The sequence below is a fragment of the Schistocerca nitens genome, chromosome 2 (genome assembly GCF_023898315.1).
Source record: "Schistocerca nitens isolate TAMUIC-IGC-003100 chromosome 2, iqSchNite1.1, whole genome shotgun sequence".
NCBI lineage: Eukaryota > Metazoa > Arthropoda > Insecta > Orthoptera > Acrididae > Schistocerca > Schistocerca nitens.
Window position 1 is genome coordinate 256,933,243 of NC_064615.1, and position 13,498 is coordinate 256,946,740.

Genomic DNA, 13,498 nt, shown 5'->3' on the forward strand with positions numbered 1-13,498 from the left:
ATATTATCTTAACCTTTACGCTACCTTGCAAGGAAAGGCAGGACAGTCATGCATACAACCAACAAAAAGATAGAAGTGAATAACCAACCATGAAATGGCCCCCCTGTGCTGGCTCACTCACTGAGTAAGAAAATAAATTTACTGACAGTCTGCCAGTGGTTCAATTGATGAGAACAGTTGTCTGATGCTTCAAAACTTTTAAAACAGCTAACTCTTTAGTGGGTGCATGTTTTGTAGCAACTTAGCAAAGATAATTCTTTCACTATCCTATTAGAATTGCGATTTACTGACTAGATTTTTTGATGATTTTTATTTTTGTGATATAGGACGAAAAACTATGGTGGTACACACAAACCCCACAGCACCTTTTTGAGGTACTTAATTCCCGGTAAATGTATTATCCCTCTTTCCTTATGTGAGCTGTTGTGTGTTGCCATTATGCATAAAAAATAATTAACATTGTTTTCGGTTTTCATTTGATGTTTCCTTTTACTTTATTTAAAAAGTTTACTTACCACAATGTGGAAACAATCCTAGAAACTTTACCATGCAGTACAGACATGAATTGATACAGATCACAATAATGTATATTGCAGAAGCAAAGCAATGTGTTCAGACAACAGTAGTGATCACATGATAAACATAAACTGACTGTTGTAGCAGTTTTCATACACCTGGTGCAGTGTACTACCACAAGATGTCAGTCATAGACAGAGGTGGTAAGACACATTCCCAAAAGCTTTGAGATACCTGTAGGTTTGTGGTTTGTATGTTTCCCAAGGGCAACAAAAGAGAGTGATTTTATGGTAAGTATACTTCCCAAGTCTCTTCCAGAAACTATTTTGGTGGTAACCATACTTCCCAATAACATCTAAAACACCATTGTTTGGTGGTATAAATACTTTCCACAGTTCTGGAGGCTATATTTCACAACAAACAGAAACTACAGCTTGTGCAGTGGACTGCTACTGAATTGCGATAGTGGTAGCACAGGTTCCCCTTAAACACTGAAAAGAAATACATTTGGTGGGAAGTATACACCCCACAGCCCATAAGAGGTAAAACAAGGGCGGAGGCACTGTCTGTGTGTGCATCTGGAGACCACTTTCAATGTTTTTCTTGAATAATTCGAACTACAGCACCTAGAGAAAATGTATCCCAGTACAAAATTTAACTACATTAAATTTCCTATGAAAAGGTGCTGTTAATTTTGTCTGTAGCACTAAGTCTGTGCATAGTGCAGATTAGAGAATATGACAACCTCATGCATGGTTTTTGAAGGCAGAAGTAGAGGAAATGGTATACAAACTAAATATTCTTAAGAAAATGCTTAATCTTTATGTTGGCTCAGTTTTTCCACGGAAAATGAAATTGAGGGAGTAGAAAGGTTGGCTGAGCATAAAGACTGTTCTTGCAATCACCCTTCGCAATATTGTGGTGTCATACAGTGCACACACAAAAGAAAAATGCTGCATGAACAATGTTCTATTTGTTGTGGTGTACTGAAGCATGTCTGTTTCCTGACCTTGAACTGTTCTACAATGAGATACATCAAAACTAATAAACTTAGTGTCTGTTAATTGTTGTTTGGTGTGTTCAGATAAGATAATCAGAAATGTTCAAAGTTAAAGGAACAAATGCAGAGTTTGTCAGGAACAAGTGTTACAAAGCAAAGGGAAATAAGATGTGCTTGGTGAAACCGGTTACTGGGAGTATTCCTCCGTTTGGTGACAATGATAGGATGAAGACACGTTAATCTATCGTTAGACAGCACTGTCCACTGACTCCTGGCTTTCTTCTATGGTGAAAGTGCTTGTCAGTTTGTGGGGCTTTTTCTGTTAGCAGTCAAATAAAGAACATTTTAAGAAGCTGTGACATGGTCACAAATATATAACAGTGAGTGATTTTTGTACCCAATTCTTCCCTTGCTTAATCTGACAATGTTCTGCATTAATTACTGAATGCCTCTCTAGATAAATTTTTCCTTTTTGTCTAGTATAGAATGTTATACATAATTAATTTTCTTAAGTTGAGAGCATTACTTGTGTTTTCTTGTCCCTTCTCTGATTATACATATAACTAGACAACCTTGTTAATTGACTAGTACAGTGTTTTACCATTATTTTCTAGGAACTGTCGCAGATTACAATGGGCCCTCTGATGGTTAAGTTCCTTTGACCTCTTTTGTCCAGGTGGCATTCTGGCAGTCATGCAAACACGGGCACTGATTGCTTATTAAAGGCTGTTTTCATTCATTTGGCTTCCTTCCCTATTTGTTCTATCATTTTTATATTATTTTGTGAAATCCATAAGCTTGCTCTTAGGTATGTTACTATATTTTTGTCTAAAATTCACCCCAAGAGCTTACCAGAATGATGGTCACTTATTTTCCCTTATTTACAATCTAACTTCGCCCATGGTTAAATTTTGCATTTTATTACTGTGATTACTTGCACACCTGGTTATCCCACTACACACTTTACTGATTGTATTCTTCTTTTCATTCCGTATCATACAATAATATGAGTGAAGAATGTGTACACCTAGCCCGCATCTCGTGGTCGTGCGGTAGCGTTCTCGCTTCCCACGCCCGGGTTCCCGGGTTCGATTCCCGGCGGGGTCAGGGATTTTCTCTGCCTCGTGATGGCTGGGTGTTGTGTGCTGTCCTTAGGTTAGTTAGGTTTAAGTAGTTCTAAGTTCTAGGGGACTTATGACCACAGCAGTTGAGTCCCATAGTGCTCAGAGCCATTTGAACCATTTTTTTTGTGTACACCTACACAAGCAACATCTGGCGAGCTTGTGACACAATTTGTGGCTACTGTAAAACAGTTCATGAACAGTAGCACCGTTAACAAGGTGATATTTAAGTATGATGATGCTGTGCTGATTCTGTGTTTCTTTTGTTGATGCCACTATGGTTCCATTATATTAGGACAAGTTTTAAAAACAGGTACACTTTCATCATATTTAAAGCGTGTAATTTTCACAAGTATGTCAGTAATACTTTTCATTATGGTGTATTTCATTATGGTGTATTTCATTATTTTAACCTGTAGACAATCCATTAGTTGTATTTGCATCTTTTCCAAGTTTTGCTGCAGATCTAATTCTCTCTCTCTCTCTCTCTCTCTCTCTCTCTCTCTCTCTCTCTCCTTAATGCTACCAGTTGACACATCACATCTACAAATGGTTCCATTTAAATATTCAAATGACCACAAAGGCTGGCTGCCTAATCACATTTTTAGGTTAACTTCCCAATTCTTTTGGGGATTTCTCTCAATTGAAGAAAACGCAAATTTTGCACAAAATTAAAACAATATGATCAAACATTCTCATCAACAAAACTGTCAATTTGTTAATTTCAGATATGTTTGGTGGAAGTGTAGGTTTAGCTGTAACTCAGGCTATAAGTCTGAGTGGAACATTCCAGTGGGGCCTGAGACAATCTGCGGAACTGGTCAATCAGATGACATCTGTAGAGAGGATGTTAGAATTCACAAATGTTGAACAGGACCTATCTGAGGATGAAGATGAAACTTCCATATCTTCAGAAACTAAAAGAGGTAAGAGTGTATTGCGTGTTCTAATTTTACAGCAGCTTATGCAGAAGTGTGTATCTCCATGACATACATTTTACTCTGATAGCCATATGAGGGGCACCCCAAAAAAATTATTATTTTTAAAAGCTATATATTTTCAAATTGTTTACAAAGCAACCTTATCCCATTCAAAATACTCTGTTACAACTAATACAGTGTTCCACTGGTGCTTCCACTGTTGAAACAAGTCATCTTTGGAAATGGCTGACAGCTCCCCCCTTCTTTTTTCTTGACTTCTTCAATGTTGTCAAATTGGTGTCCTTTCATGCTCCTTTCCAAGTGTGGAAATAGTAGCATGGAGCTGGATCAGGTCAGTAAGGTATGCAGGGCAGTGGAATTGTGACATTTTTTTAGCCAAAAACTGTAAAAGGCACTGTGTGTTGAGGTGCATTGTCATGGTGGCAGAACTAGTCTCCTGTCAATCACAAATAGTTGTCTGACGAACATGGTGTGCAATCTTCTTAACTTCCAAATAAAAGGTTTGACTGATAGTCTGATTGAGGGGAACAAATTCTGAATGAACTATTCCATTGATATCAAAAAAGCAAATCAGCATTGTTTCCATGTTTGATTTGACTTGACGACATTTTGTTTGGAGGGGGGTGACGATGTCTTCCATTGGCTTGTGTGTTGCTTTGTTTCTGGGTTGTAACCATGACTCATCACCAGTAATGACCTTTCATAGAAAACCTGGATGAATTTCAAGCTGTTGTTTCAAAGCATGACATGTTTAAACTAGACATTCCTTTAGTCAGTCAGAATTCAAGGAACACACTTGGCAGCAACCTTTTTCATTCCTAAATCTTCTGTTAAAATTCATTGAACCAAGCTCCAAGATAAAGCTGTAATCTCTGGCAGTTGAGAAATTCTGTCGACAGCCTGTGAGCACAAGCTCCTGAATTTTTTCAATATTTTCATCAATTTGGGCTGTTGATGGATATCCAGAACATGGTTTATCATAAAGACATGTTGCCATTTTTAAATTGAGCAACACTCATACACTCTAGTTTACCCCATAGCATCATCTTTGTAAGCTATTTTCAACATTGAAGTTTCAGCAGTATTTTTACCAGGTAGAAAACAAACTTTCAATGCAGCACATTGTTCACTTAAACCTGTAATCATAAAAATGAAACAAGAACAAAACAGCAGTAGCAAAAACAATCACTGCAGATGAACAGAACATGCCAGGTCAACAACAGATGTCACTGAACTGGCAATGAGTTTTGTTATACATATGCAGTGGCAGAATTGTATACTACACAAGCTCCACCCACAGCAATGTTATTCTGATTTTCTTTGGTACTCCCTTGTATTTTTTCTGGTGTGCTTGTGTGGTGATATTTAACACACAAATAAAACAAAAACAAAAATAAAAAGTACAATGTGTAAGGAGGATGCTAGGGAGCACTATTTTCCTCTTTAGGAAGTTGAGTGCTGACAATTTTAAGCTGTATGTTTCTGCAATCTACACAAAAATCAATAGTAAATAACTTGTCTGGGAATGAACTACTTTGGATATACCAAGGCACAGATTAGTTTGTGAAACTATCAGAAAATACACACTCAACAATTTGCCTCACTCTGCTTGATCTTCTCCCTGTAACATTTTTAAAATGTAGTACAGCAGGCCATCAGATACATTACTTTATAATTTGAATCTTTGATATCTTACACGGTATCATTGGCGTCTAAAATTTCATTGCATTATATTATACTTGTCTAGTACATTATGTACTTCAGTCTCCATATGTGGTGACATTAGCTGTTAAGAATGTCATAATTTTGCCTGTGCTATAGAAGTCATGTACATTACATTATTTTATAAATGGTGACGGCAACTTACGAATACGTGAGAATTTTCCTGCACTGTATTTACAGACACCACTATGAACTGTTAATGATAGTAGCAGAGGAAAGAATAGAGAGTAGTGGGAGATTATGGGTTTGGTAGTAGGAGCTGAGAAGAGAAAGACTGACTTTAGTGCTGAGTTTCAGCTAGTAATAGTGACTACACTGTTCAAAAATCACAAAAGTTGGTGATACACCAGAAAAAGGCTTGGAGGTAAGGGACCATTCCAGCTGGACTACGTATTGGTCAGACTGACTCTGAAATCAGGTGTTGGACTGGAAAGTGTGCAGTTTAGTACACCCCCCCCCCCCTTTCCATGTGGGTCTGGGAGTCAGAATAGGCCCAAGGTATTCCTGCCTGTTGTAAGATGCGACTGCAATGAGTCTCTAACTTTTTGGCCCTAAGAGTTCATGTCCTGTTCTATGGTTTGACCTGCCACTTTCCAAATTCCACAGAAGTTCCCCTTGGATTCAATCTCCTGAGTCTCTTGTCGTCATGGCTTTGCATTTCCACCAGCAATTCAACTATTTGGGTGAAGACACTTTCGGGGTATGTCATCTTCTTCCATTGTCTCCTGTCCTCTTTTGCCCCCATGAAAATATTGGGTTTCTCTGCACCCAATATCCAGCATGGTAGCCAGTCCATTGTGGTGGGGCCATCCTGTACCCATTTGGTGGTAGCCCCCTGACAACACAGGGATCGCATTGCTCATGCCTGAGCTGTAAACTCCACACATATGCCCAGGAGTAGATTCCTGTCTTCATGAGGCATCTGGACTCCTGGCAACAACCATCATACCAGGTGGTCTTTGCTGTGGCTGGGTGGCACCCGTGGGGAGACCCCGATTGGAGTGAGTGGCATCTGTAATGAAGCAGACTGTCATTTCTTGCTGGTGACTGAATGGCACCAGCAGTCTCTAAGAAGGGAAAGATACAATACAATGTTGACAGATAGGACCCTAAATAGTTTCCCTCCCTAGCAACACCTTGGGAGGAACGTACGGCTTAAGAGTAACGGGATCCTTATTCACCATGTTATTTAGTTTGCAGCAGAACTGATGGGTACTCCTTTCTGGAAATGAAGTCTGTTTCTTGTTGAGCATCTGGAGGATAAGTGTGGTTAAGTGACGGCACTGTCCAAAATGCGCAATGGCTGGTTTTGATTCAGATAGCATCCCCAACCCAGTCCTGGGCATTTCTCGCCTGTGACAAGCTGGGTGATACTCCTGATTCAGTCACTCCCCACAAAAGACTCAATACGGTCAGCGGGATTATTTTTCATCGTGACCCCCTGTTACAGTCGGATGATGAACTACTTGCCAATTTAGTACGGTGGGGCATTCATTTCTTCTGACGCGTTTATAGGGAACCCAAAGACAATAGGGTTGCCACTGGTGCCTTCATCTTGGCCTTTGAGGGTGATTAATTACCCGACAATGTTAAGGTGACAGTTTACCAATGTGACACCAAACCCTATGTCCCTCCCCCCTATGCAGTGCTTAAAGTGCTGGAAATTTGGGCACATGTCCTCCCAGCATCCTTCCAGCACCACATGTAAAGACTGCAGATGTTTGCTGCGGCCGAATTCTCCATGGGTGCCTCTGTGAACTGTGGACAGCATCACTCCTCCTGCTCACTGGACTGCCCAGTACTCCAAAAGGAGTGCAAAATTATGGACTAAAAGACCCTGGACAGGCTATCTTTCCACAAGGTTCATATCTGCCGCCATGATGGCATCGCCATCGCCATTGATGATGCCGTTACACCCATCCTCTAACATAACTCCAGTGGGCTCTCAGGGGCCACCCATTCTCCTCCCCCATCCAGTTGACTGTGGTACATCTCCTGTTGCTCCCAGAGCTTTCTTCTTTGGCAGCATCCCCCCCCCCCCCCCAAAATGCTGGGGACATCAGTTCCCTCCTCCCTCCCCTCCCCAGCCAGAGAAGCAATGGCCGATGCCTCCTCCGCAGAAGCAATGGCCGCCGCCTCCTCCTCCTCCTCCTCCTCCTCCTCCTCCTCCTCCTCCTCCTCCAGCTCCTCTTATGCAGAAGTAGTCCCTTTGGATTCTACCTTCCAGTTGTCCATCCCCCACCCCTTCCTGTGAGTGGTAGAGTGGATACAAGCCAGTGGTTGAAAGAGGCACTGGCTGCTGGTTGGAGGGCTTCAAGGTCTTCCTCTGTCCCTGAAGCTACTTCTGAGGAGCCCTCCCAGCAAGCCCCTAAGGAGTGGTGAAAGAGCAAAACATAAAGGAAGAAGTCCACAAAGAAATGGGAGCCCCCAGTGGCCCCTACATCAGCACTCCCCCATGGCTCTGCGTCAAAGGATAAGGTGGAGATTCTGGCACTCCCATGAAGACCTAGATTTCGACAACGACTCAGATTCAATGGTACTGGATGCCAACACTCAGCCAGTGGCAACAGACGATACTGAAGCCGAATTTGCCTCCTTGGTCACTCCATGCCACCCCAGATGAAAGAAAGTCTTTCTCCAGTGGAACTGTGATGCTTTTTTCTCCCACCTGGCTGAGTTACGGCAACTCTTTAGCAGTAGACCCGCCTTTTGCATTGTCCTTAAAGAGACCTGGTTTCTCACAGTGCGGACCCCCACCCTTCGTGGCTGCCGGGGGTACTACAAAAACTGTCCTGCCTGTGACAGTCATGTGGAGTATGTAGCACACCTGTGCCCCCTTCAAACACCTTTGGAAGCTGTGGCTGTCAGGGTGAAGACAACACACGAAATCACCATCTTTAACATCTACCTTCCTCTAGATGGTGACACACCACTCCGTTTCGGCTGCACTCATTTTGCAACTCCCCCCACCTTTTCTGCTTCTGGGTGATTTTAATGTCTATAAACCTTTGTGGGGTGGAGCCAAGGTTAATGGCTGTGGCAAGGATGTTGACCTACTAACTCACCTCCACATTTGCCTCCTAAATACAGGTATCCCCACACATTTCAGTATGTCACATGGCACGTATTCGGCAATTGATCTCTTGATTTGCAGTCTTTTCCTTCTCCAATCTATCCACTGGAGAGCACATGACTTGTGTGGTAGTGACCACTTTCCACTCTTCCTGTCCCTACCACAGTGTCCCTCATCTCAACATTTGCCCAGGTGGGTGTTTCCCAAGGCTGACTGGAATACTATCACATCTGCTACCAACATTGAGTATCCGTTGCATGCCACCATCGATGAAGTGATCCATGTTGTCACTAAGAGCATTGTTACCACAGCTGAATCAGCAATCCCTCATTTTTCCGGTTGCCCCCGGTGGATGTCAGTGCCTTGGTCACCGGAAATCGCTGTGGCCATTAGAGACCATAGGCAGGCCTTCCGTAATAAGTGCCACCCCTCCCTGGAGAATCTTATGGCCTTCAAACAGCTCAGAGCGCAGGTTTGCCTCCTCATCAAACGAAAAAAGCAGGAGTGTTGGGAACACTGTCTCCACCATTCAAACATGAACCTCCCCCTCCCAGGTTTGGATAAAGCTCTGCCGACTTAACGGCTGTCAGCACCCACCAGGTGTACCTGGAATTTCCAAAAGTGGAGCTGTATCTTCTGACCCAGATGTAATTCCAGAGCATCTTGCTGAGCATTATGCTCACTTCTATGTGTCAGAATTACCACCCCACCTTTCATCTCCTCAGAGGGTGGAGCAACAATGCTTCCTTTGCTCCATGCAAGCCTGAGCTTTATAATGCCCCACTCAGTGAGTGGAAATTTCTCAGTGCCCTTGCCGACTGTCCTGACACCTCCCCTTGCCCAGATCGCATCCATTCGCTAATGCTGAAACATCTGTCAGCAGATTCCCAACACCGCTTCCTTACTGTCTTCAACCGCATATGAAACTATGGCGAATTCCCATTGCAATGGTGGGAAAGTGTCATAATTCCAGTACTAAAGCCCGGGAAGACATCATTAGATGTTGACAGCTATTGTCCCATCAGCCTCAGCAACGTTCTGTGCAAGCTGCTTGAACGTATGGTGAGCTGGCAGTTGTGTTGGCTTCTTGAGTCTCGGAACATTCTGGCTCTGTCTCAGGGCAGTTCTCACAAAGGACGCCCCGCCATCGACAATGTGGTGTATCTGGAGTCTGCCATTTGATTAGCTTTTTCCCAGCGACAACACCTTATTGCCATCTTTATCGATCTCACGAAGGCCTAAAATACCACTTGGCAACACCACATCCTCGCTATTCTGCATGAATAGAGTCTCTGGGCCCACTCCTGATTTTTATAAGGACTTTGCCACACTCCAGAGTTCGTGTCAGTGCTTCCCATAGTGCACCCCGATACCCAACAGAATGCGGTCCCACAGGGCTCTGTCCTGAGTGTCCCACTCTTTTTAACTGCTGTCAATGGTCTCACATTAGCAGTAAGATCACGAGTCCCTCCCCTCCCCTCCTATACACTGACTATTTTTGTATTTCATTCTGATCCTCTTCTAGTGTTGTGGCTGAACGCGACTGCAGGGAGCTATACGGAAGACACAGTTGTCGGCCCTCACTCATGGCTTTCAGTTTTTGGCTGCCAAAACTTGTGTGATGAACTTCTGTCATCATACCATCCACCCCAATCCAGAACTTTAGACCAACTATTAGATGTAGTGGAGAATTACTGCATTCTGGGAATGGTCTTCAATGCCTGCTCGAGTTGGCTTCCCCATCTTTGCCAGTTTGTCAAGTGCTGGCGGCACTTGAATCTTATTCGATGCCTGAGCAACACCAATTGGGGTGCTGATTGTCATACACTGCTGTAGCTATACCAAGCCCTGTCATGACAAAAAATTGGAGTAGATGTGAATGACATTGGGATCTAGTACCTGTCCGTTCAGTTTTTGCAAGAATTCCAACCGTATAAGGCAGAAGGGATAGATAACATCCCTTCAGAATTTCTAAAATCTTTGGAGGAGTGACAACCAAATGATTGTTAAAGTTATTTAAAATCAAACAATGGAAAGTCCAGGTTGAAATATTATCATGAAAAGATAGACTGCTAATAAATATAAAGGTGACACATTGAGTTGCAGACAGGCACAGTGGAAAGATGTTGACCACTGAGCTTTCGGCCAAAGCCTTTTCCAGAAAGGGAAAAACACACATGCACACATGACCACTATTTCTAGCTGCTTCAGGTTGGCTGGAGCTAGCAGTCATGAGTGAGGTATGTATGTTTGATTGTGTGAATTTGTCTCCCCCCCCCCCTCCCTCTCCCCTTTGTCCCCTCCCCCTTTTTTTTGAGGAAAGCTTTGGCTGAAAGCTCAATGCAAAATAATATTTTTGTTGAGCCTGTCTGCAACTCGGCATCTCATCTTTGTGAGACTGGATACTTACCATCACACAACTTGAAAAATATCGTTCACATACTCTCAAAGAACAGGTAAGTATGAGAACTATCAAATGATCAACTTAGCAGCTCATGTAGCCAAGTTACTAACAAGAATAATATAGGAAAAAATGGAAAAGAAAACTAAGGATCTGTTTGGATGAACAATTTGTCTGTAGGAAAGGTAAGGGCATGAAAGTGGCACTGCTGACGTGCTTGATAATGGAAGCAAAATTACCGAAATATAAATGCTAAAATGATTTTATTTCATAGAAAGTGTGAGAGTGTGAAATGGTGCCAGATGTTAAATTTTGAGGATGATAGGAGTAAGGTAAAGAGAAAGATGGGTAATATGCGAAAGTATATGAAGCAAGAGGAACAATAAGAATGGGAGACAAAGAACAGTGTTTCACCCCAATAGTTCAAACTACACATTGAAAAAGGCATGGTAGGAATAAAAAGATTAGTGGGATAAAAACTCAGCTGAAAAGATATCAATATGATTTGCAGAGGACATTGCTGTCCTCAGTGAAACTGAAACGTTACCAGGACTTGTTGACTGGAATGAATAGCCTGAGTACAGAATATGGAGGGAGAGTAATTCAAAGAAATAAGAAAGTAATGAGAGCAGAAATAAGTTTAGTGACAAAATTAAAATATAAATTAATGATCATGAAGTACACAGAGTAGAAATTCTGTCTTAGAAGCAAAATGAGAAAAGATGGATGACTCAGAATATAAAATCAGATTAATATAGGCAAAGACAACATTTCTGGCCAACTGAAGTCTACTAGCATCAAACATAGGCCTCAGTTTTCAGAAAAAAAATTGAAACTGTACCTTGGGAGCATAGCAGTTCGTTTAGTGAATCATGGAATGTCAGAAAATCTCAAGAGTCTGTTAGAGATATGGTATTAAGAGGGAAAACTGAGACTGGAATACATGAAACAAATAACATGAAGATGTTGCCACAAGAGACTAATACATAGTCTGATGACTGATCACTTGGTGGGAAATCAAAAAGATCTTCCATTACATAATAATGAATGATAAACAGTAATGAACAGCATTTAGTAAACTTAGTCAGAGTTCCACTTTGAAGAAATTGTATGTATTTTATAAAACCGAAGTCACTTTCGTGTTCAGCCTGCTAATGGTCTGCTGTGAATACTCTTTCCTTGGATTGCTAGGTCACTGATGTTCCATCGAGTATTTAGATCATTTCTGAATGGAGCCATCAAATCAATGGTTTTCGCAAAAGCTAAATATAGTAATATTAATACAACTGCATTAAAAGTGACAGAAAATTGTATCTTATATTTCTTATATCTATAATGTTATAGTTACTGGTTCCTATCAGTCTCAAAGTTCATTGAATGAATATACATTTTTGTGTCAGAAATTTAAATTCCACTTACAATGTTGGAAGCTTTTAGATCAAATCAATTGATCAGAACAAATATAAAGAATATATTGTTAATATTTGCCCTGCACAAGCATGACATGTTCTGATTTTGTATTACCTATGTCACACTATTCTCAGTACTAACATTCTGTTTAAATGAACATCAACTGCATAGCCTCTTAACTAAATTCCACTGTTAGAAAGGAGCAAATTGTTCCATAGTACACTATTTTTAATATTTGGTTATATTATGGAACTACAGATTTCTCCACAAAGAAAATTAATATGCTTCATCCACAGTAATTTTCATCAATGTACACACTCAGACTGGTACATAAACTTACTACGGTGTGAAGAGAACTGCCTGCTTTAAATATCAATAACAGACATTTGGTGACTGTTGCTTTGAGGCACAGATCACTGAAGTGTAATTCTCTTATACCAGTAATAGCAAAATCTTATCTGCATCGCAGAATAAGATTGTGGTGTGTCAACTACATGAGAGTTCATGTATTAATATATATGAAGAAGACAAAGGACTAGCTCCTGAGCCACATCTTGTATTACAGTTTGACAGGTGGAGTGAAAGTTTACAATCTTAACATCTGATTTGTATGTCAGTTCAGTGCTCTGTTTTGGCACACTACTAAAGGAAAGAAATTTTTTAATCTGCAATTTTACTGTCATAAACTGCCACATAATTGCCATAAAATTACCCTAATAAGTGTTTACTAGTAACTTCTCACATACATTATTTCAATAGATTTTAATCACTGTTCAGTTATTACAAATGCATGTTTTGTAAGGTGAAACAATTTGGTAAAAACCTGAATTTGTGAATATACTTATTGCCTATGATTTAGGTCACTTACTAATTTCCTGTACATATGTTAATCACAAATCTAATGACTTGCTAAACTTTTCAGCTATAGAAACATTTAACTGGCCATCTGAAGGAAAAATAGAATTCAAGGATGTCTCCTTGTCATATGACAAAATGAATCCACCAGTCCTCAAAAATCTCTGTTTCACAGTGCAGCCTAAAGAAAAAGTAAGCACATTTTTTAACAAATTAAGTGTAAATTTCATGCTAAAATCTTATATTTGTTTTAATACAGTCTTACAAAATTTCCGAACTTCTTATACTCGGAGCTCAAATTGACATTTCAGGCCACATTTCTTACTGGTTATCTGAAATGAACGTCCATTGACACTGACTGCAACTGAATCACATAATAATCCCTAAGCAGGGGGGTGGTAATGCAGCAGATGTTTTGCTGGGTGGTCACTGAGCTGTTAAAGATTGAGCAAGCAACTT

General features: G+C 40.9%; 1 protein-coding gene across 1 annotated transcript in view; it reads left to right on the forward strand.

The window, feature by feature from the left end:
• LOC126234964 (ATP-binding cassette sub-family C member 4-like) overlaps window positions 1–13,498 on the forward strand; it is an 83,766-nt gene that overhangs the window by 48,518 nt on the left and 21,750 nt on the right. Inside the window, exons 19-20 of the mRNA XM_049943702.1 lie at window positions 3,366–3,563; window positions 13,107–13,231. Of these exons, the coding sequence (XP_049799659.1) occupies window positions 3,366–3,563; window positions 13,107–13,231 (323 nt within the window). The remainder of the gene's footprint in view (window positions 1–3,365; window positions 3,564–13,106; window positions 13,232–13,498) is intronic.